Below are 22,637 nucleotides of genomic sequence, written 5' to 3'. Positions count from 1 at the left end.
TCCTTTTTTATTTTTGTGGAAGTCTAACTTACTACCTGTTCTGGGGATGCAGTGTACAGGTCTGTCTTCTTTCCCCTGAAAAAGGCTTATAAATGGAAATACAGCCTCAAACTGGGCAAGGTTTTGGATATGGCCATTCAAAAACTGCCAAGAATATGATTTAAAATATATTAGCACATATTTAGGAGTTGCTGATGATGGCAAAGAACACCACAGATCCTTTCCATTTCACTGAGGAATGCTGTAAGCTCCTCAGTGGAAGATGCATGTCTGGATACACATCCTGTACACACATCCTGCCAGAAAATAGAGGGTGCTTTGCCCTCTGGTTTCCCCAATTCAGCTAGAACCAGCAGCAAGCCCAGTTGCTGGAACATTCAAACCCTGCACAGACAGGACTTCACTTGCAGAGAGGAGGAAACGAGAGCTGGATGCAGCTGCAACCACAGCATCGAGCCATGACACCATCCTTAAGTGACCTCTGACATAATGACTGGGGATGTTTTCTGACCTGCTTACTGCTGTGTGGTGTGCATTCCTCTAATAAAGGGAATGACACCCTCCCATGATGTTAAAAATAGATTTCTTATTACATGCCTCTCATACCTTACAGAACTAGTTAAGGATGGAGTATTACTAAGATCTCACCTGTCCCAGTGTCTTCAAGAAAATAAAGTCACTTCCCTTCAGCTTCTGGTTTGGGCCACATTTTTCAAAAGCTTTGTTTGTTGCTATTGTTTCATTTCTATTCCTTCACAAGTGACTTCATAAAGGGCACCTGTCTCACAACATGACTGTGAACATCTGACACATAAAGAATTAAATATGGAGCTCTCTCACGAACACTCATCCAAGCAGCAAGCTGAGTATCAAATGAGGTGCGTACTCAATTTCAGTGGGGTGCCAGTACATGTAGTGCATTTCTTACAGTATTCACCACTTCAAAATATTAATAGAAGAATTTAATTTCTCCGAAGAACAATTCGACAAAAGGTATTGTAACTGCACTAGGAACCAAACTACAGAGAGCTGCTAGCAGGTCAAAGTCATAGGCACAAGACAGTGACACGACCGCTGCTGGTTCAGGGAACGCAGCTCACAGCCCCAAGCTGACGGTGACATCTGCAATTGAATCATGTCCGTGTCCTCCAGAAGGTGCAGCAGCTTTATCCAGAGACTGCAGGGAGCCAAACCTGCCGCATCACCTCCTCCACACCAGTTCATTTACCAGGACAGCAGAGGCAGATCCCAGGCAGCACTAAGGGCAGCAGGACTTGGCTCACAATATTCTAGGGAACGGTAAGAATGGTCACCATACCCAAACTTCCCATTGTTCCTGTAAGACGTGGTGCTGTCAGCTATCGATGCTTATCTTCATCTCTTTGCTTCTTGGTATCTCTCTCTCTGCTCCGGTCTCTCTCTCTGTCTTTCCTATCTCTGTCCTTCCTGTCTCTTCCTCTGCTCCTCTCATCTTTGGAGTCCCTCTCTCTCTCACTGTCACCCCAAGCCCATGACCGTTCCCTTTCTGGCCATCTCTTTTCTCTGCTCCTTTCATGGTCTCGGTCCCTTGTTCTCCAGTCCCTTGTTCCCTCTCGAGAAAAGTTTCTTTTCTCTGCTGAGCCTTCTCCATAGAAATCATTTTTCACATTTGGCAAATTGATGGGCTTTCGGAAAGGTCTGTCCCGTCCTCCAAACCGTAGCTGCCCGGATTCTTTTTTGCCTCCAAACCCACCTCCAAGCCTCCGAGGAATCCATCCTTTGAGAGTTCTCTCCAGTTCAAAGTCAACAAAGATCTCATGTTGGTCAATAACCAACCTGTTGGCATCTCTGTGGGCCTTCAACAGAGCACGTTCTTCTTTGTACTCAATAAAAGCATAACCCTTGGAAAAGCCTGTGACCAAGTCTCGAACCAGACGGATCTTTCTGATGTCTCCATACCGGGAAAAGACCTCCTTTAACTTCTCTTCTGTTGTCTGAAGATTGAGCCTTGCCACAAACAGGGTGAGGTGAGGATCTCCCGTAACTCCCTTGTTGGGTACGTAACGTGCCAGCATAGCCCTCCATATGGCACGGTCATGGGGCTCTTCGTCCGTGCCATCGATGCTCCCTGCTTTGAGGGGGTCATATTCCTTTGCTATGGGGGCCCAGTCATTCATTGTCTGGTGGAAAAAATAAATAAATAAGCGTTACACACGCAGGTCACTGCTGATGTTTTATACATAAAATCAGGTGGTGCGAGAAGCACTTTTGGCACTGCTGTACAGCATTTTTCACCCAAGAAACCCCAAAAGTGTGACAAAATGGTCGTGTCACTGTTGTTAGATCCTGATTTTTCAGCAGGACACCACAGTGTTACCTACACTCCTGCAGGTAGGTGCTGAGGCCCAGCAGCAGCGTTCTGCCTCCACAGCAGCAAGCAGCTCGCGTGAGCACAAACATCTATAAAACGCTGCGAAACCCTTCACGGGGCGGTGCCGGTCACCTCCTTACGCTGAAAAACTCTTCCCAAAACACAACAATCCTCAGAAAATAAATAAAAATAAAACCTCCAAAGCCAGCCCCGGGGCCCGGCGGGGCCCTCTCGCGGCTCCCGGAGCCTGCGGCCGGCGCTGCCCCGCCTGAGGCCGGGCGGGCGCTGAGGGCCCCGGGGCTCTGCGGGCTGGCGCCCCCCGTCCTGAGGGGCTCCCCCCGGCCCCAAACCCTTTTCCCTTCCCCCTCACCTCTCCTCACGGCGCGGCCCTACATGCGGGAGGAGGAGGAGGAGGAGGAGGAGGAGGAGGAGGAGGAGGAGGAGGAGGAGGCAAGGAGCAGCGGCCGCCTCCCCCGAGCCCGCCCCCGGGCTGAGGCGAGCGCTGAGGGGAAGGGGCAGGGCGAGGAGCGGGCTCCGCCATGGAAACCCCCGCGGGGAGGAGGAGGAAGGAGGGCGGCTGAGGGGGGGGTGCTAAGCCCGGCCGGCCCGCCCCGGGGAAGGGAGGCAGCGGCGGGCATGCAGCACGGCCGGCAGGAGGAGGAGGAAGAAGATGAGGAAGAGGAGGAGGAGGAGGATGAAGGCGGCGGCGCGGAGAGCGCGCTGGAGAAGAGCCCCTTCCAGCTAACGGCTGAGGACGTGTACGACATCTCCTCGATGGTGGGCCGGGACCTGCTGCAGCTCAGCGCCGGTCCCCGGACTTCAGCCGCCGCGGCCCGGCTGCAGTTCAGCATCGTCAGGGTGCTGGAGATGCTGGAAGCGTTGGTGAGCGGCGGCAGCCTGGCCGAGGAGAGGCTGAGGCTGGAGCGGGACCGCCTGAGGATGGAGGTGGAGGCGCTGAGGGGAGAGGGAGCCCCGGGCAGCGCCCCGCAGGTGGGTGCGGGACCCCCGGAGGGGGTCGGGGGCTGCCAGGGAGCTGCGGGGGTCCCTGCCCCCGGGACAGGCCCTGGGAGCTGCCACATGTCTGTCACGAAAACCAGGCTCACGCCAGAGGGGTTGGAGGGTACCTTTGTCACCGTCTGCAGGCTGTTGTTGCAGCCCAAGGGGTCTCGGAGGGGCCACGATGCCTGGCTGGGATCCCTCGCTGTAGGTTTACGTGTAGAGCTCACAGCAGTTTATACACACAGCTACAGGTTTTCAGAGCGTGGATCCACAGTTGTACAGCTCTCAGCACCAGTCTGTCCCATACAGACACTTTGCCGTTTATCGTACAATAAAGCTTTGGTACTCTGGTACTCTGCACAAGGAAAGCTGATGAACATGACAAAAAAAAAAAAAAAAAAAGACATTAAGAAAAAGGCCTTAGGAAAACAGAAGTCTCTCTGCTACAGTGTTTCGGTGTGATCATAGGTTTCTCAGCCTCTCTCACCACCAGAAAAGCTTGCTTTCATTTTCAGCTTCCTGGCAAATGAGATTGCAAACTCTTTGGAACAGGCTGGTTTTAGATGTGGTCAGAGCCTCACAGGTAGGCCCCTTACTTGGTTAGGGAAGACAGAGAATAAGAAAAACAGTAACTGCTTAAAAAAAAACAGGATTGTGAAATACAGATACTAAGAGTTACCAGGATTTATAAAAGTCTGAGATTTTACTTTAGGAATGCCCAGTTTATGACAGGTTACAAGATCACGTTCACCCCTTTATTTTACAGCTCAACCTTGGACCAGACAAAATGGTAATAGACCTCACGGATCCAAACCGCCCTCGGTTCACGTTACAAGAGCTGCGAGAAGTGCTGCAGGAGCGTAACCAGCTGAAAGCTCAGCTTCTAGTGGTGCAAGAGGAGCTACAGTGCTATAAAAGGTATATATATCATGCAAAGAACTAACAATGTTGTCTGGGGAGCTTATCAGATCAAAGTATTGCAGGTTTGAGCATCTAATTTAGGCTGGGCACTGTCAAAATATGTGTGAGACATCTGTGCTCCTAAGAGCCTACAAATAAGCGAAGAAATATGGGGGAACAATGAAGTATCTATGCAATATAGTTTTAAAACTAAACTCTTAGTCTGTGCAGTTAGCAGCCTGCTCTGATGGTTGTCCCACTGAAAGCCTACATACGGTTACTGCAACTCCACACACAAGCTGGATTCTCATGCGCACAAATTAACCTATATAGTCACGGCAGTTGCACACGTGTTATTCTTGTCTAAAGCCACATACCAGAAGATCATGGGGATTTCCATCTCACTTTAGTCAAAATTTCCTTCCTCCTCCAACGTGTCTGTTGGGTACAGATGGGGGCATGCTAGCTTATCTACTGTTCCTTTGTCCCCAGAGTGAGTGTAGCATTAATGTAGGCAGCAGACTGTTAAGTTCTTTATCATTGAGAAGATTTTATTTTTAAAGAGTACCAATAGGGATTTGTGTAAGACACTTAAATGATGCAAAACAGGTTCTTTCAGAGAAGGATCTCTGCCTTTCTAGAAAGGAACAGCCTAGGAGAATCAGTGTGCTCCAACGGATGGGATGTAGGAAGGGTCTTTCTCTTGGTGCTACAAATTGCTTCACCTACAAGGCTGTTCTCCCCACCCACCCATGCCCCTCATCATCTGGCTGTACTATAAGCTCTTTGGGGCAAGAAATTACTTCTTAATCTAGACACAAGATGTCTGAGCACCTAAGATTTCAGTTGAGTTATCTCAGCAACAACCTCTTAGATTTGCTAAGCCTGCCCTTTGCCTTGTCTGTAAGAGTCAAGTTAAGTCAAGAAGTTAAAGTTAAATCCAAAAAGTCAGTTTACAAACTGTCTGCACAGCAGCAGTTCTCACATAACAGTGAGGCACCAACTTCCCCGTCCCAGCTGACTACCTTTGCAGTGCAACCATTGGAATAGCTTCTTGCCTTTGATTTCCCAGCTGTGTTATACAGCTTTCTACATGGCAAGTTAAAAATCAACGGTATGAATGTTTTACATATTTGAGTGAATGTCACAGTGCTTTGTACCTAGAAAATGCATCAAGGCTACTTTTCAGTTCAACTAGTGCTATGTGGTTTTCTCTTCATGCAGTGTTACAGGTTGAGTCAAAAACCACCTTCCCTTTAAGCGTTCACATAAAACTGCAGGGGAAGAGGATAAATCTGAACATGTATTCTAAAATGTCTTGTGTATGTGTTTTCGATGGCCAAAAAGCAGTGCTGCTTAGCTACTTTCAGCCTTCAGCTACTGCAGTAACAAACTTTGATCCACTCAGTTCTTGAGATAAGAGAGGTCAGCTCAGAGTAGTAAGTTAGCATGCTGCAAAAATACAATGTAATATGCAATTGGTAAAAATTTAGCCCGATTGCAAGCAGGAGAAGCTGGTGAAGCTGAAGAATGTGTGATTACAACCTTGTACAGTATAACAGCACGAAAGCAGCCTGACAAAATCTACAGCTCAGGCAAAGCCTGTCTTTTCTGCTCTATAGGATGGAAAGAGGAACACTCACCTGCCTTGCAGGAAAAGCTGGGAATCTCCCTTCTGTTCCCAGTTGTGTGGCCTGAGCCTCCATGGCTGTGCTGAAGGTACAATGGATCCATCCAAGCAGAACATCACTATTTGTGTCTGCATCTTGTTTTTGTCTTTGGACTCATACAAATCCAGTATGTAACTACACTTCCCTTTCACTCGTGTTATGGTTTGCCATTTTTCCTTCATTGAAAAGTCAGCTCATTACTTTTTTTTTAGTGTCCTCATCACAGCATAGCCTAAGCAAAATTACAATGCAGTAGTTATTCAAGGAAAATATGAATAATTCATTAAAAGGAGTGGGCCAGGCTGCCGCGCCTGTCCTGGGAACACCCCCTCACCCATGTCCCAGGCTGCCCACTGAAGGACTAAATGCGGACAGCAATGCTATACCATGCTATGCACAAAACCACAAAAAAAAAAAAAAATCCACTTCTCTTGCCAGTGGGATCATCTCACAGACAAAGGACCAAACTCAAGAAGTGGAAAAAAAATCCCATGGCAGCAGCCCAAGAACCAGCAAGGACAAAGAAGAGAAGAAAATCACCAAGCGTCTGTAAGTTTGTGTTGGTTTTTGTTTGTTTTTTTCACCTTTTTTGGCAGAACATGGGACAAGGACATGCCTCACATTTAGTGAATCCAGGGATGAAATCTGAACTTTGGCCTAGTTAGCTGGACATTGTTTTCTCCTCTCTATAAAATTAAAACTTGATAGGGAAATCCTTTCCTGTGGAAAAAGTACTTTACAGGAAAGCAAGCTCCACCCTGGCAAGCAGGGTATCACTTTTTTTCTATAAAGAATCAGCATTTCAGAACAAATGTATGTGAGTTGGGCCCTGTTAGCACATGAAAGCTCATGCCAGCTGTCCCTGGAGGTTTGTTTACATTGTATGTACACAGCTGTATGCAGTACCCACATGCTCAAGCCTTGTCCTTAAAAGTCCCCCAAAATAGCAGGACACAGCAGTCGGACTGTATGATCCTGCTTTTCCATTTGTACATTTTTGTTTTGCAGGTTCTCTTTTAAACATGGAAAATGAACATCCTTGAGAACTTTTAACCACTTACGTTCAGAAATGGCACTGCTGAAAGCCTCTGAAGGAGTTCGGAGTCAAGGATTGGAAAATAAAACATCACTCTTACTGTAAAGAATAAGCAATCTCCTAAGAATTCTGTTGTATATTTTTTCACAGAAGATTTTACCTTAATTTTTTAGAAACTGACACTTTTTGCATTGTTGGATTCCTGCCAGACATTACCCATCTGGAAAGAATAAACATTTATATGAGTGGTTTTTTTTTATTCTTATTAAAAGAGCCTGTGGCCACAGATTTATCTGGTCTGCCTATCAAAATGCTCAGCCCAAAATGATTTTATGAGATTTAGATTTTATTTATAAAGGATATATGCCATTCCCACATCTTCATAGCAAAGTGCTGGGCAAGAAGCACCCATTCCAACTGTACTTCTCACTGATGTTATATGGAAAGCAATTCCTAAACTGCTTGAAGAAAAGTCCCCTGTTGCTTTTGTTCTGCCCTTCTTTGCATTAGAGGGGCACACGCAGGAGCGACCCTTTAGGGTTAAGATTAAAGACAGAGAACAGCACAGCAATGGAAAAGCTGCCACATTGTGCTTCGCACACATCAAGGACTGGTAACATTTCAGAGGCACAGACAAACTCAAACTGGAACAGATGCACTAGACATTTCAGTTGACAGCTGAGGGCCTTATGTGGCAGACAGTTGTGTTTTTTTCATAAGCTCGAGTTTGCAGTTAGCTGATACGAGCTGTGTATTAGCCTAAGTAATGACACTTATCACTAGCAGAACGATATAGGGCAAACAGAAGAGTAGAAAAAGCTTGAAAAATACCAATTAGATTCCACATTTAGAAAAAGCAGAATTTCAAGAGCAGTAGTCTCTGAACAAACATAAAAAGAGGAGTGACAGGAACCCAACTATGATCTTAAACTCTTCAGAAATAAAAGCAGGTTCTGAAGTCCTTTGATTCCCTCTCGTATGCTAGCAGCATGAAAAATGTAGGGCAGCTTGCATATCTGCTCAGACACACAATGCAAACGTGGCTCCGCAGAAGGCAGGACTGCAGGCTCAGAATTTATTGGCAACTGTACATTAATTCGCAAGGTGACAAAGATGGTTGACCGAGGTAGGTTAGTTTACAGTTAACACAGCCAGTGCATTGAAATTATGAAATAACTTTGTCATCTTCAAAATGCTGATAAGCCTTTCTCCTATGTCTGAGATTTTCTAGAGCGTGGTAGCAGGGAAGAAGTTGCTGTATCTTCTTTCAAGGGTTTATAGGTAAAGGAAAACAAAAAACAAAACAAAAAAAAACAACTGTAAGGCCTTGGCAACAGCCAGGATACATATCTGACCTGGAAAGATGTAAATATGTTCTGAAATGCAAATTCCTGGGTGATTCATCCAAAGATGTATTTTCCAGGATCCTTTGGGGGTGGGTGGGTATGGGGGGAGGTGTTGGGGATTATGTCCAAACCCACAGTAATTATACTATCAAATCTTTATCTGAAGTTGTTTCATTAAGTACAGAAATTAAACAGATGAGTGTAAAAGTAGCAGCTTGCCAAGGAGGTACAGAAGACTGTAACATAGCCTTTCTTTACTGTTAGTTGAAGGAGACAATGAAAGCAGCAATTATTCAAGTTGCCACTGAAGATGTTCTTTATTGAAAACTAGAAGCAGGGGCTCACCAGTTAGAGGGGACAGAAGAGCACCCCAACCAGTTGGGGCTATTCTTTTCCGGCACCATCACAGCTGCATCCATCCAGTCTGGTATCAAGTGAACCGCCCAACTTCTCTCAGAATGGAAGCAAATTCCTTGGCTAGGGCAGGTTAAAGCCCTGCTAAAACAACCTTGCTGCCTCCGGTAAAGAGGAACAAACCTTATGAGAGACGTTTAACTCCCAACCCAAGGACATCTTTCCCTGCTAAGTGCTTTAAACCTTATTTAGAAGGCGAATCCTTCCTATAAGGCACAAGGATGAAATCAGAACTGTGTGTTCTTGTGAAAATTATTTTGAAATATATACACACAAACATATATATGCACACATATATACATACACTTGTATATATAGCTCCTAGAAAAGTAAAAGATACATTCTCAGTGCAATATCAGCTTTATTACCATCTTCCGATGCAGTGCTACTTGATTACCAGTTAAGCATTTCAGAGAAGACATTTTCCTTTTTATGTAAAACAGGGAGATTCTCCCTTTCTCATTTACGGAAGTGATGCTGAAGAACAGAGGTTTTAAGCTATTTAACCTGATATAAGAACAAGCAAATGTTTAAATAAAGAACAAATAAAGAAGCATTTGATTCCAATTTTGACTTCAGGGAAGCACTCTACTAGAACAGGGTACTGTACACTGCTGTAGCGTCTCTGTTACTGAGACCAGAGAGAAATCACTGCCAACTAGAACAAGTCAGCCAAAGAAGCTTACTTGTAACTCAGTACATGTAAGGTAACAGGTCTCCAGTTAATCCTTCAGAAATTGTGAAAATACAAAGGCTTTCTCTGCTGAGCTTGCCTAGTGTTAAATGGTAAATAACATTAAGCATTTAATGGCTAATGATTTTCACAGCTTTCCTTCAAAATGCTAACGATCTGCAATGGAGACAGGTACTATAGCAGCCACTTCATCAATAATAAATATATTCTTTATTTTACAGAGACATTGTCTTCAAGTTTTTAATTTAAAAAATACATCACTAAGCCACCTCTCTTGCTGCTGGAGCATACAACCACGATGTTGTTGCTGTCTAACCTATCACATAGGCAAGCATGTAAGATTGTCCTAGAGGGCATTAGCTGGAGCAGCTGCAGCCTTCAAGACTTGAGGAATAGAAGACATTAACAGAGCCACAGACCCCTTGCCGACATCTTCCAGCAGCAAGCGTGGCTGATGGCTCACAGCCATCTTCATCTACACACATGCCAAGCCTGCCTTGGCAAAAATTCCAACCGGTAAGAATTAATCTTTAACATAAAGGACCTGCATTGTATATTGCCCGCCTATACCACCCATTTGGTTCTCCAACAGTCGTGTTACAAACATCTGTAAGATGCCAAACGCTCAGCTCCCATTTAAGACAGTGGGACCAGACCGTGCTGGACAGACCTACAGGACCAGGCAATAAGGAATCTACTTTCTTCATTGCATGAACTCCATCATTACAGTTTGAAGCTGCATATGAAGATGACTCCTATTTTTGGAACCACTATGCTCTATTTCAAGCATTCACAGTAAATAAATAGCTTCTGATGTGGCTAGTTAGCATAGAAAGGCAATAAAAAATTTTTGGAGAGAGCTTCTTTTGCTTCTTTAAAACCCTCTAGGAGACACCTCCAAGAATCAGCCGTCAACTATAAAAAGGTACCATCTCAAATTTAGAAAATAAGTAATGTCAAGCATTGATTCTCACTGTGAAGTTACAGCTCCACATTTGTAATCATTATCAACCCAGTCTATCAAAATCCATCCACATTTGGCTTGGAGTCATTTCTCTGATGAAAGCAGCCAATTTGACCATCCATTTCCCTCAGCACAAGTGCATTTAAACTTCATTGCCAGAGACACCGCACTGGAAGAGACTTAGATCCCTAACACAGATTTGAGAATGACAGAAACAATAGCATCCATCTCAAAAAAAATCCTGTCAGCACTGGGATGTAAACAAGTCTGACAAGTAGACAAGCCATTGGATGCAAGAGTCAGCATTCAAAAGTACATCTGCTGTCATAAAGCTAATGCCAAGTTCATCACCCCACAAAACGGAGCATGAGATTTCATTGCAAAAGTAGAAGCACAACCCAAACGATTACGTTTCAATCTGTGCAAGTCTTCACATGCTCAGGTGGCACTGGTCACTATGAAAAAGTGTTCAGTTTTTAGGGAGGGTTTCCGTTTACAATATAAAAGTTTTGGCAATCTAATGTCAATTACTCAAGCCTGCCTGGAGATCTGGAACAGGAATTTAAAAACTGCGAAGCAAAAAGGTAGTTTTCAAGGAGCTCAGAACACCATAAGCAGTCCACTAAGAAAGCTGAGGGAAATGAGGGCAGGAGAAAATAAAATAAAAATCCACTGACTCCTTGTAGAGCGTGCTCAGTCAAAAAAAATAGAAATCCACACACAAAATCACACCCAAAGATGAAGAGTTAGTGTTTCAGCCATGGATGTGCTGCAATGGAAGCTTTGCTTCTGTCTCCATAGTCGTACAACAGTTCTTCACCTGCTTTAATGTCTCTGGAAGCTATCAGTATGAGATGAGGCACACCATCAATGTCATGGAGCTTTGTTTGACAATTGCCACATTTGCTGTGATTAATCAGTCTTCCCAGACGATTAGTTTCTTTTGTAGCATCAACACTGAAAGAACAAGAACAGAGTGCAGGATTGCTCCATGTCATGCACAAGTCATGTCAGGGGACAAAAACCGAAGTGCAAGACAGAAAGACTTAGGAATTCACACAAGGTTCAAAAAAGAAGGAAAAAGATCATCACGGAATATTCATATGTTTAAACAGTATGTAAGAACTATGTAGGTTAACCAAAGTAATTCTGGAAGACGTAAGTTACCAGAGAAATGAACGCTTCAGACTATGTTCTCAAGTTGCCTGTTTCTAAGCAGCTCTCAATTGTTCCCAAGGAATAGCACAACCCAAATGAAGGACAACACCAGAAAGCCTTTATACCTTCACAAAATCTCCCTCAAGAAAACTGTGTCAAACCTAAATAGTCTCCACAGAGTAAGCAAGTGAAAAATGAAAAAGCCTCTACTCAGAGAAGATAATGCCCAAAGGCTACGTGTCCAGCTTCCAGAGACACACATCTTAAAGCTCTAGTGCCTCAGTGCTCTAAGAATTGCAATGGCAGCTATTGCTATGACATCTAGACTGCAAGGCAGATACTCAGAATACAGAGCTCTTCAAGGTAATTAACAGACAGGTTAACTAACCCATACTCCAGTTTATAGTAGCATCGGCCAAGGAAGAAAGAAGGAAGAGCATTTCCTTTAGAAGAATTGGAGTTTGGGGCAAATAAAACAGCAGAGTGATAAAGCACGCACATGAGATTGTTGCCAGGTACTAGAGAAAGAAAGACCCAGTCAAGTATGGCCGAAGGAGGTGTTTCTCTTACAGGGTCTGTCCGTACTGCTTTTCAAAGAAGTCATTACAACTCAGGAGAATTTTACAGAACAGTGAGTTGAGGCAGAAATCCGTGGCAAAGCTGTAAGCCTCATCCAAGCGGATACAGCTTTCCACATAGCTTGTGCTGTGCTTCAGAGAAGGCAGCTTTGAGTCATCTGCCATTCTTTTTAGCTTTGAGGTACAGGAGGCTCTTGGACTGTGAAAGTGCTCCAAGAAAATTCCCTAATTCATGGCTCCCAATAAAAATTGTATGAAAACACCACAAGAAAAAACAGCAAAGTTTCTACTGCTCAACTACTACACTTATGTCCAAAGAAGCTTACCAGTACGTTTTGCTGAGGTACTGAAAATAGTACATATAGCAGCCCGTGGATGGATCTTGAGCATACACGGCTTCCCGCTTTTTAGCATCAGTGATCTCTATGAGATCCCCATGATATTCCACTACAAATTCTCCTCGATTAAAATGTTTAGTAGCAATTACGCCTCTCCCTTTGCCATCAATGTAATCAATCTGTTGAGTTGAAAAGAAAATCAGCTGGGAAATTACAAAGTATTTACATGACTGCAAATATGCCATTTACTAGGAAATGAGCGTGCGTCACATTTGTCACAAACACCATGCCGTAGCAGTTTTTAATGTGTTGCAGACAGAGCTGGGGAAGCACAATGCATGATATCATGGAAGAATCAGGATGAGTTCAAGATGCAACCTACAAGTTAACATGGATTTTGAAAAAAAGGAACTAAGAATTACTTTAAATAAATTACATACACAGAAGTTATCTGTTTTTCCTTTTAAACTACCTACTGAGGGACTAAGCTTTTCCATTTCAAGGGCACCATCAGCAGGCACAGGAAGAAATGTCAGAGGTACAGAAAGATCAATCACAGAAGTCACATTTGTCACTCACTAGTGTATTTTATTATTCTGCCCCCAGCCTAACCTGGGCAACTCTCCCACTCCAAGGAAGTTCTCCAATCACCATCCTAGAAGATCCAGTGTTAACTGCAGGCTACATTTTCTTTTTTTTTTTTTTGGGGGGGGGGGGGGGGAGGGTTCACAGCTCTCTTGCACTTCCAGGAGCTACTTCTGCTTTAAACTCTAGAAGGGGTGGTCAGAGAACCAGTAGAATCAATTAGCTTCAGTGAAGAACCCACAGCAACTAGCTGTACACAGGATAAGAGAATTTGTTACCATTCAGTGGGTATATGGGTATTACCTTTTGTACGTATTACAGTTAAGAGGATATATCTAACCCCATTTTTGGAAGAATATGTTCTCCAGAGTCGAGTATTACCCATTCAAAAGGGGTAGACAGTGTGCTCCACTTTCATCCTTTTACCAAAGAACTGGAACAGTTCTGAGTTCTGCAACTTTCTCTTTAAACAGATTAAGAGCAACAGACTGCCCAGCTACTCGGGTTGACACTGCAATTACCTTCATTCCTTCCTCTTTCCCGCTTGTAATTAGTTCATCTATTTTCCTCCTTTCCTCAGTCTGGGGAAGAAACAAGACAAAACACACGACCACATTATCCTTTCAGATTTTGTAGTTTGTACCACAGCTAAGAGGAAACAATTAGCCAGTGACACTCCTGTTTCCAAACCATCCCATCCTCCTAAAATTGTAGAGAGACTTGTACCCTCCCGCCCCAAAGACGTATCATCATCTAGATTCTATGTTAAAAGAAATGGATCAACATCTCTGTACTTTAGAAGTGTTTTTAACAACACTTCCAGTGAACTGGCTAACATTACCTTTAACATTTCCACATAGTGGAAACACTGATAGTTATATGCTTTCTCAAACACTCAATTAAATGGCAACATTATAAGCAATGTGATTTTAACAAGAAGCACTACCTCCAATTCAGATTTGCTCTTCCTGGAACTTCTTCTAACTGGGTAATAATCTGTCACTTTTCGATTTGGGGTTCTTCCTTGCGTTCTAAGGAATAAGAAAAATAAGGATCACACATATCAGACTATTTCTGAAGTTACAGTTACACCTCTAGAACAAGTATCTGTAAAAAAGTTTTTGCTTTCAAGCTTGGTATTTTGAAAGTTGGTCAGGATGAATCAATGTTTCTCATCACTGCTTTTCCTCCCAAGCCACAAGTTACATCCTCTACTAGTCCTTTATCCACAGGAATGAGATACCGCTGGAAATCAACTGAAACAACTCTGAAACCTTATTGTCCTTTCCAGAAGGCTCTCTAAAATTTAGGTAATAACCTGTTTGGCAAAGAATTCATTAATATTAGGTTACGTTACTGCAATAACACGAGAAAGGGTTCCAGCTCAGCCAGAAAGCCACCATCTGCAATTAATCCAATATACTGTTTCTGGCAAGATACACTCCCATTTGTCCACAGAAAAGTAGGTCTTAATAGTTCATTAATTTCATTTTCTAGAGGTGATCAGAAACTATTTCACTTGAGTTAAAATACACAAGCCCTGCTTGCAGGAAAAGGTCATCTGCAAGAAGATGTGTACTTTGAGTGCTATTTTATATTTTCAAACATGCTATTCTTGAGGAAAAGTCATCTTTAAAATTTATTCCCTCCAACATAGCCATTTGCTTAAACAAACAAGAGAAACATTAATGACAGGTCTGATTATATCTCCCCTGAGCATAAGATGTAGATCAAGCCTCCCAGTACAAAAGGACATAAAGCAGAAGAGCTTTTACTATTCAGAAGCCACTTACTTTCTCCTTGGTCCGCGTTTTGTTTTAACCATCTTTTTCTGAGCTGGCTTTGCATTGGCCTCATCAGCACCATCGGAAGGCAGGGGTGTCTTCTCAGTTTCTGCAGTTTCTTGGTTTTGATCAGAAGAGGGTACCGGAGTATTGCACCCACTTTCTTTATCTTTCTGGTCGTCTGGTTTCATAGCACCTTCAATTATATTGCTACCATTCTTTTTTTCTGGTGACAGGAAAATAAAGTAAGGCTCTGAACTCAAGATCATCTATACCAGAGTGCTTTTAAATGAATTCCAATGGTTTCTAGTCCAAGTTTCTAGTTCTGTCAAACAGGAGAAAGAGGAAGGGAATGAATGATACAATCTCTTTGTGCTAGAACCCAGACACTTACCAGACTCTTGAGTAGTCATTGCTACACTACATGCAGTACAGAAGGAGGCATGAACAGAGAAAGAGAAAGGGTAAAACAGAGCCTGAGTACCTTGTCATGATTGGAAAACTGAGCAGCAAACCTGACCTGAACCCATAGCACCTTCAGCGCGGTATTTGAGCCAAGTGCTCAGTTAGCCAGTCAGTGCCTTTGGCATTCTAAGCTATCAAGTTGCTGCTGATGAATCAGCACCCTGCACTGAAGGAGTGCAAGTCTCTGGATCCTGCACTGCTGTGATCAATAGCCTCGCAGGCTGGTACAAAGCAGTCAATACCACTCAGGAATCCAAAGGTCAGACACTTCCAAGAAAGAGCCTAATCCACGCCCATTCCATTTTCTTTGCTGAGTGCATCATACCTTGAGCTGACCACATCCTCCTGCTCAGCTCACTGATTTAGAGGTAAATAAGCATGCCTTAAGACTGAATAAAGTTTTTATATAAGGCAAATTACCAGGTTGAAGCCCCACATGACAAAACAGATGCTTCGATCTCAGTAGAGAAATGAAGTACAGCTGAAAGGCCACAGCTCCACTGCAGAACAGGCTAAAGCCATCTTCACCTTCTTGTTAAAACTTGGGAGCTAAAGCTCTCAGTTCCCAGAAAACCTCAGACTCCCTGTGCTAAATGGGGCTTAAAACACCTACTTGCTACAAGTGTTTGCCTCAGAACATTTTGACAGATTACCACAGTTAACAACCACACCTTTAAACAGAAACCAGCTCATCTATTTTTCCATCAATGCCCCGTAAATCCAGGACCTAGGCTTTGAAAAGGATAAGGACACCATCACCCCCATAGAGTCTCTGTTTGCTGATAAGAGCTGTAGGACTGAGAAAGCGACCAGGGCAGGAGAGCTGCCTGGCCTCCTGAAGTTCTGAAACTAGGGGGGGAGGAGGAAAGAATGTCTTGTAAAGCCAATAATCCAAATATCAAGCTTACCATCTCCTTTTCTGTTGGTTTCACTTAGTGTTTTGCCCTGACATTTCACCTCGTGATACATGACCGAGTTTTCTTCTTGAAGTGGGGGGCGAGCACCAGGAGTTTTGCTAGGATTCAGGTAGCTGCAGATTTTGGATTGACCAATAAACACATTCTCCTAAAACAGAGCCACACAAAAATCAGTACATTACAGACGTGCCAGGAACCTCCAGCTGGTATCCATAACGCGCTGCAAAAACAAGGCTGACAGCTGACTGGGCAAACGTAAATTATATTGCCGTAATGCCTCATGTTTGCTACCGTTGCTATTTCTACTACATGAAAACATAACTGTGGTAAGCGCTTGGAGAACTTTACTAATGCAAACTTTCAGTTCAAGAAGAGACTCACATGAAATGTGGTAGGATGGGATATTCATAACTACAATTTCCGTCCTGTGCTTCAGAATGTGAACTCTGGTACTAAAAAAATAACCAAGCTATTCAGAGGGCAAGCCAAGAGAAGTACAAATAACACAGCAAGAACTGCACAAGCCTCAAACATCTCTCTCACAGTCAGAGAGGTACGAGCTTGCCCAAATACTCTTGTAAAGCGTCATATATCACTGCCATTAACTATATGCTCTACTGAGCAACACTGTGGACAGGAATCAGTTTTGGACAGCCTACTTTGAGTGACATCTCTCAGTAAGGTCTGGGAGATAAACAATGCTATCTTTTGTGTTATAACGGATAAAGAAAAGAAAGTGTAGATGTTGTTCACGGCATAAAAAAACACGTAAGGGCAAAACACGTGGTCCCAGGAGGGTAATGGTGAAGGCTCTGATGTGGTTAAACGCCACAAAGACCAGGGTTTGTGTGTGGGCTCAGGCTCGGAGAACATCAGCCGTGAGGAGCACAGACCTAGCAGTTCTGTGGAGCTGGGCTGCCTTTGCTTTTGTGGTCTCTGCCACCTGGCCAGGCCTGACTGCACTGTGTGCAGAGGGCACACGGATTGTGACTGTGAGCCTCAGTGTCCGGGCAAACAGAGGCAGCTTGGCTAGAGCAAGCTTGCCTTGGCATATTTCAACTCAACTAAAAGCACTTACAGGCACCGCAACCCAGATGAAACAACAAAAAAATGCCTCCTTTTTAAGCATACAAAGGTTCTCACTGGTTAAAAAACAAAATAGCTCAAAGATGCCACTTGACTAAACTAATGGTCCGGTGTATGCTGTCCCATAAAACTAGTAAAGTAAACAAAGCATGCAATAGAATACCAATGATAATTTTAATAGTTATTAAGACATGAGTAACATACTCAGTGCATACATAATTCATACTCAAAATAAAACCAGTTAAAGGCTCAAATCTTACAGCATAAATAAATTTCAGTAAGAATTAAGCTTGCAGCAGAACAACCTGAGAAGGAGGAAGTCCATTTGACTGTAAGGATTAAGTGCTACAAAAGCACTGCATTTTAACAAATGCAAGCAGTGAACCCTGCACTGAGAAAATCTTTGAGTTTAGTGAGAACCTGAAATATGGGCATTTCCAGAGAAAGCCAAAAGCAGCCAACTGCAGCAGTTCACCTGCCAAAGAAGCCTCCTGGCTTTGAGCTCGCTGTTAACAGGCACCAAACAGCCACTTTTTCAGTGCAGCCTCCTCCCCAGTTCCCAATTCCCCTCCTGCTGCGCTGTCAGCTACAGAGGCACGGCTGCCACGTCTTTGTCTGTGCCAGGCTTCAGACCTAAAGCAAACATTTTCTCAGCACAGCAGAGCACATTAAGAGCTGCTGAGAGAGGCTGGGGTTTTGATACAATACCCACTGTTATTTCCACGGAGACTTAAATGCAAAGGGATTACCAACCTCTAGCTAGATGCCTCTAGAACGACCACAGGGCACCGGAAATGTCACAAATATCGCCCACCCTGGGGCCTGCCGGCTGGCTGACAGCAGCACCCGGCGCTCTCAGGACAGCTGGCAGCAGGGCACAGAGGGACACGGCCGCAGCCCAACTCCCCTCACACTCCCCCCATTCCTGACCCACCCCAGGAACCCCACAGGCCCGGTTCCCGGGTAGCCGAAGCTCCGCACGGCCACTACCGCCCCGTGAGGGTAACCGGGTATCACGGCAGGCCCTAGGAGTCTCCCGCCCCGCTCGGGGCCCGAGCAGCGCTTACCCCACCGGCCCGGGGGCGGCCGGGGCCCTTCCTCTCGGCGTTCTCGGGGCTCGCCTCCTCCGCGCCGCCCGCCCTGGCCTTGGGCATGTTCTTCCCTAGGAGCGAGAGGAGAAGAGCGGCGGCTGAGCCATGGCCGGCGCTGCCTCCGGGCCACCGTCATTGCCCGCCTGCCGCGGCCTGCGCCATGTTTAAAGGGCTCGCTGCTCCCGGCAGGCCGAGCCGCGGCGGCCCAGCCCCTTCCCGGCGAGCTGCGCACACCGCGCGGGGGAGGAGCCCCGCCAGCACCTCCCGGGAGGAGCCTCCGCGCCCCGGCCGCCCCACAGCCGCCGGGAGCCCCGAGCGCCGCCTTGCCCCGCGCCTCGGAGACCCCGCCGCTACCCCCGGCCCCACTGCCTCCCCTCTCTGAGCCTCGGCACCTTTCGCCATGGCGGCGGCGGCGCGGCCGGGCCCGGCGCTCAGCAGCCCCCCGCGGCCGGGCTCCGCCGCCGCCCTCCCCGGGAGCTCCCCCGCCGCCGCCAACTGCTCCGCGGGGAGACGCCGCGCCCTGCGCCGCCTTCCCATTGGTTCAGAGCGCTGTCGGTAAGCGCTGCCGCGCCCTCTGATTGGGTGTCGTGGCACAGCCCCACCCTCTCCGTGTCAAGCGGAGCCGGGGCAAGCTCCCGGGAACGGCGTTTAAACGCGCGTTCCGCGGGCGCTGATTGGCCCGCGCGAAGGGCAACGGGCGCTCTGATTGGCGGAGCGCGGAGGACCGCCCCCAAAGGCGCGGGACTGAGCCACGTGGGTGGGGGCGGGGAGGGCACCACCGGGGCCGGTCCTGGTCCTCCCCGCACCGGCACCGGGCGTGGCCCAAGGGCACCGAAATAAAACGAGCAGAGAACGGCGGGGCTGCCCCGGCTGCCTGAAGCACCTGCAGGGCCGTGGGCGCCCTGCTCGCAGCCCCGAGCGCATGCGGTGAAATACCGGGGAATTGGTGTCAGCGGGGTGGAACCGGCGATAAACCCGGGACACGAGGGAGTGGAACCGGGTGAAGGGGAACCGGAGGCGCAGCGCGCACCAGCGGGAGGCTCTGTGTTGGCAGTGCGAAGTCAGGAAGCTGCCGCGCACGCATGGCCAAGCAGAGCAGTGACGCCGAGCAGCAAGGCGCCGCCAGGCTCCCTTATTTCTGCCCTATTTCCCTGTTAGGACTCTTCTAACGACAGCGACCGGCGTGCCTGGGGCATGGACCGACAGCCACGCAGCCCCTGCACCTCCACCGTGGCGAATGGTTGCCCACCGGCACCTTAGCAGTAGCCACTTGTCCTCTTGAGTATCCACACGGGGTTTTGTCAACCTGCTGAAGGTGTTGGTACCAATGAAAACTACCCCTCTCCTTAAGAAGAAAACAGAAAATAAATAAAAAGCAACACTGTGAGCTTCAGGAGGTGCCCAGGTGCTTTGAGAAAAGGCAGCAGAAGCCCAGCTCTGTGCCCTCCGTGGCAACGCTGCTGCTTTTCAGGGAGGTGACCCAAATGTAGGGCGTTTTCCTGTAAGCCTTAGCAGACAAGGGGCTGCTGCCAGCTGGGCGTCGTGTCCTCAGGCAGCCCCACTACGACAGGCACACCAGGCTCTCCGGAGAAGCACTGGAGCTCTTGGCAAAATCTGGGCTGATTTTTCCACCCCAATTCACGCTGTGCTTTTGACACAACTACGATGTCACAGGGAAAAAAATCCTGCATAAATTGTTAATGACGGTTCCCTTCCTGCAGTAATTTGGGAATAGTATTTGTCGTATCCTGGGGAAGCTCTGTAAATTCCTTTCCTATCACTTTGCTCAGTTTATTTTTATTTAATCTCGGATATTTCTTAATATTTTATGTATGTGTAACAGACAAAGCAACCGAGTTGGCATCGAAGCCGTCCAGGCTGCCACTAGAGGGCAAAGCAAGCTAAATCATTTTCATCTCTAGAGCAACAAAGAAAACAGCGTCATCCCCAGCTGGCCTCCGCTCCCCACAGAAGGGGGTGGTTTCCCTGCGTCAGCTCCTCGGGGAGCTGTGGCCAAAAAGCCAGCGCCGAGGGGAAGTTCCAGCGTTATCAGCCCGCAGCCCACGGAGGATGTGCCTGCCGCCAGTGCCAGTCACCGTGACTCGGCGCGCAGCGTCGGCCTGCCGAGTGCTCCAGAGAGAGCAGCAGGGCTCCTCCTCACACCAGCTGTGGAACCCAGTGACCCAAATCTCATCTCCCAGAGAGCGTCAGAGCAGCTCCTCAGAGCACAACCTTCTGACAGTGAAATGTGAAACGGACAGCAAGAGAAATAACGAGCAAGGCGCTGGGTGTGCTCAGAAAGGAAAAAAAATCTTAAGAGTAAATACATCCAGTCTCCATTAACACTTCAAATCGTTTCTTAAACATCTTTTTAGGACTGGGTGCCTCTGAATCTGACAGTTAAATTTCTTTCAGACACACCACAAAGACACACTTGTTAAGTATTTCCAACTGAGCACGAGTGATTGCTGCATGTCTCACTTTCCCACCTGTCAAATTTGCGATGAAGCATCACAACATTTACGCAGATTGCTTCTCTCCGAGATGAAATGCTGATAATTTTGTTTCAGCCACTGTACCTCTCCCTCGGAAAGGAAGTAAAAATAAATGCCTTGAGGGTAACTGCTGAGTGCTACGCTAAGCAATGTTATTTTACAAAGTTGTATAGAAAAATGTTAGTAGGCATCAATTCCATTTCCTTGATTATAAAAATACATTCAGAGTAACATCTACCCAGTGGTAAAAAAAAAAAAAATTCTCTAACCAAAAAGCGCATTTGGTGACATACTTATTTCATATTTCAGGTCATAGGGAAATAGCTTTTCATGTGGTAATTACACGTGAGCAGGGAGCAGCAGTGCCACCAGTGGGTTACTCACCTCCCAGTTGAGGATGATCATAAACTCTGCTCCCGGGCCTCTTTTCAACTCAAGACATCAGAAATGATGAGTTCTTGTCATGATTGTGTGGTGCTGTTCAGATGCATTTAGCATTAAATATGCTGTATGTGACCTGTACTCCTTTGTGCCTTTACTTGAGGTATGTAGAGGGCAACAGTCGAGAAGTGAGGTGCCATTTAAATTGTTCTAATCTCTGGCCAGCCGTCTGTCATCTTTTCCTCCATTTAGTGTCTGAAGCATCACTGATTGATCTAAATTACTTAGATCTTAAATTGCCTAACTTTTATTGCTTGATTTTTGTGTAATAAAAAGAAGGGGGTGGACTTGGATAAAATTGAATGCGCAGTACTTAACATTTTAAACAGATTTCACTACCGCCCACGCTTTATGCCTGCTTCAACTTTGTGAAAATCCTCCGAAATTGTTGCATTCTTACACAACTGGGTAAATCTTTTGATGAAAGCCTTCGTTTTAGGAAAAAAACGAGTCTGAGGGCCTTCAGTGGCACAACGCTCTCCAGACGTAGAGCCAGCCCGTGCAGCCGGCGGGTTCTCAAGCAGCCAGGTCTTTGCGATTCCCACACCCTGCGGCCCACCCGTCAGGGCCGAGCCGTGTGGGGGCACAGCCGGGGGGCACCCCCAGGCCGGCCTCGGCCGCATTCTCCTCAGGGGGCCGGGCAGCTCTTGTCAGGGGAGCGGCGGAAAGGGGCGATCCTCGCCGGGGGGGGGACTCAGGACCGTGCCCAAGCCCCGCAGACCCCCGGAGAGCACCGCGGATGGCGGCGGGCCGGGGCCGAGCCCCCCCCGGCTCCTCAGGACCGGCCCCGCTCCGCCGCCTCACGCGCCGCCTCAGCACTGCGCATGCGCCTGAGCACAGCACCCCCTCCGCGGCGCCTCAGCGGTGCGCATGCGCACAAGCACACCCCGGTCGCCTCAACAACACGCATGCGCCTGAGCACCAACCCCCCCCCCGCCCTGCCACCGCGCATGCGCACCGTCCCCCACCCCGCCGCGCAGCCCCAGCTCTTTTTTCTTCCCATGATGCCCCGCGCGGGGCAGGTCTCGCGAGAGCGCCGCTTCTCGCGTCCCCGCCGCGGCCGCCATCTTGGAGGCGCCGGGATCACGTGACCGCCTGCAGCCGCTCGCCTCCGCCTTCCCCTCCCCCACCCCCGGGAACCGGGCCCGGCCCGGCCCCTCCCGGCTCCGGCCGCCGCCCCGAGCCTGTGCCCGGCGCTTTTTTGAGACCGTGGGAGCCTCTCTCCGTTTATTTTTTTTTATTTTAATTTTTTATTTTCATTTTTTCTTTTAATTTTTATTCCCCCCTCCCGGGGACCGGCCGCCGCCCGGGCGGGGCGGGAAGAGG

The 22,637-nt window shown here is 47.0% G+C and overlaps 3 protein-coding genes and 1 long non-coding RNA gene across 9 annotated transcripts; 2 read left to right on the top strand and 2 right to left on the bottom strand.

Moving 5' to 3' along the window:
* Positions 1-947: 947 nt before the first annotated feature.
* SNRNP35 (small nuclear ribonucleoprotein U11/U12 subunit 35) lies at positions 948-3,689 on the bottom strand. Of its 4 annotated transcripts, none has more exons than XM_021270069.4 (2): positions 3,475-3,689; positions 948-2,159 (listed from the first exon to the last, which is right to left on the bottom strand). In XM_021270069.4, exon 2 carries the CDS (start codon positions 2,154-2,156, stop codon positions 1,359-1,361), a length of 798 nt encoding a protein of 265 aa, XP_021125744.1. In that variant the 5' UTR covers positions 2,157-2,159; positions 3,475-3,689; the 3' UTR covers positions 948-1,358. The 4 variants fall into 4 exon arrangements, with proteins under 4 accessions (XP_021125744.1, XP_027326032.1, XP_012951928.1 ...); XM_027470231.3 differs by lacking the exon at positions 3,475-3,689 and adding an exon at positions 2,721-2,846; XM_013096474.5 differs by lacking the exon at positions 3,475-3,689 and adding an exon at positions 2,357-2,613.
* Positions 2,729-7,243, top strand: RILPL2 (Rab interacting lysosomal protein like 2). 2 transcript variants are annotated; one of them, XM_027470232.3, is made up of 4 exons: positions 2,729-3,340; positions 4,116-4,267; positions 6,358-6,468; positions 6,928-7,243. In XM_027470232.3, exons 1-4 carry the CDS (start codon positions 2,744-2,746, stop codon positions 6,950-6,952), a joined length of 885 nt encoding a protein of 294 aa, XP_027326033.2. In that variant the 5' UTR covers positions 2,729-2,743; the 3' UTR covers positions 6,953-7,243. The 2 variants fall into 2 exon arrangements, with proteins under 2 accessions (XP_027326033.2, XP_027326035.2); XM_027470234.3 differs by lacking the exons at positions 6,358-6,468; positions 6,928-7,243 and adding an exon at positions 5,872-6,337.
* A 1,813-nt stretch (positions 7,244-9,056) lies between these two features.
* KMT5A (lysine methyltransferase 5A) lies at positions 9,057-18,982 on the bottom strand. Of its 2 annotated transcripts, XM_038187186.2 has the most exons (8): positions 18,768-18,982; positions 18,352-18,446; positions 16,190-16,346; positions 14,826-15,042; positions 13,979-14,063; positions 13,554-13,613; positions 12,436-12,626; positions 9,057-11,330 (listed from the first exon to the last, which is right to left on the bottom strand). In XM_038187186.2, the coding sequence occupies exons 1-8, from the start codon at positions 18,910-18,912 to the stop codon at positions 11,120-11,122; spliced, it is 1,161 nt and encodes a 386-aa protein (XP_038043114.2). In that variant the 5' UTR covers positions 18,913-18,982; the 3' UTR covers positions 9,057-11,119. The 2 variants fall into 2 exon arrangements, with proteins under 2 accessions (XP_038043114.2, XP_038043115.1); XM_038187187.2 differs by lacking the exons at positions 18,352-18,446; positions 18,768-18,982 and having other exon boundaries at positions 14,826-15,141; positions 16,190-16,327.
* Positions 18,792-21,001, top strand: LOC113845362 (uncharacterized). Its single transcript, XR_003500934.3, has 2 exons — positions 18,792-18,930; positions 19,534-21,001. It is a non-coding gene; the product is annotated as an uncharacterized lncRNA (long non-coding RNA).
* The last annotated feature ends 1,636 nt before the right edge of the window (positions 21,002-22,637 follow it).

Source organism: Anas platyrhynchos, chromosome 16 (assembly GCF_047663525.1).
Source record: "Anas platyrhynchos isolate ZD024472 breed Pekin duck chromosome 16, IASCAAS_PekinDuck_T2T, whole genome shotgun sequence".
NCBI lineage: Eukaryota > Metazoa > Chordata > Aves > Anseriformes > Anatidae > Anas > Anas platyrhynchos.
Note: the sequence above shows the minus strand (reverse complement) of the source record. Positions and strands in the feature narration are given on the sequence as shown.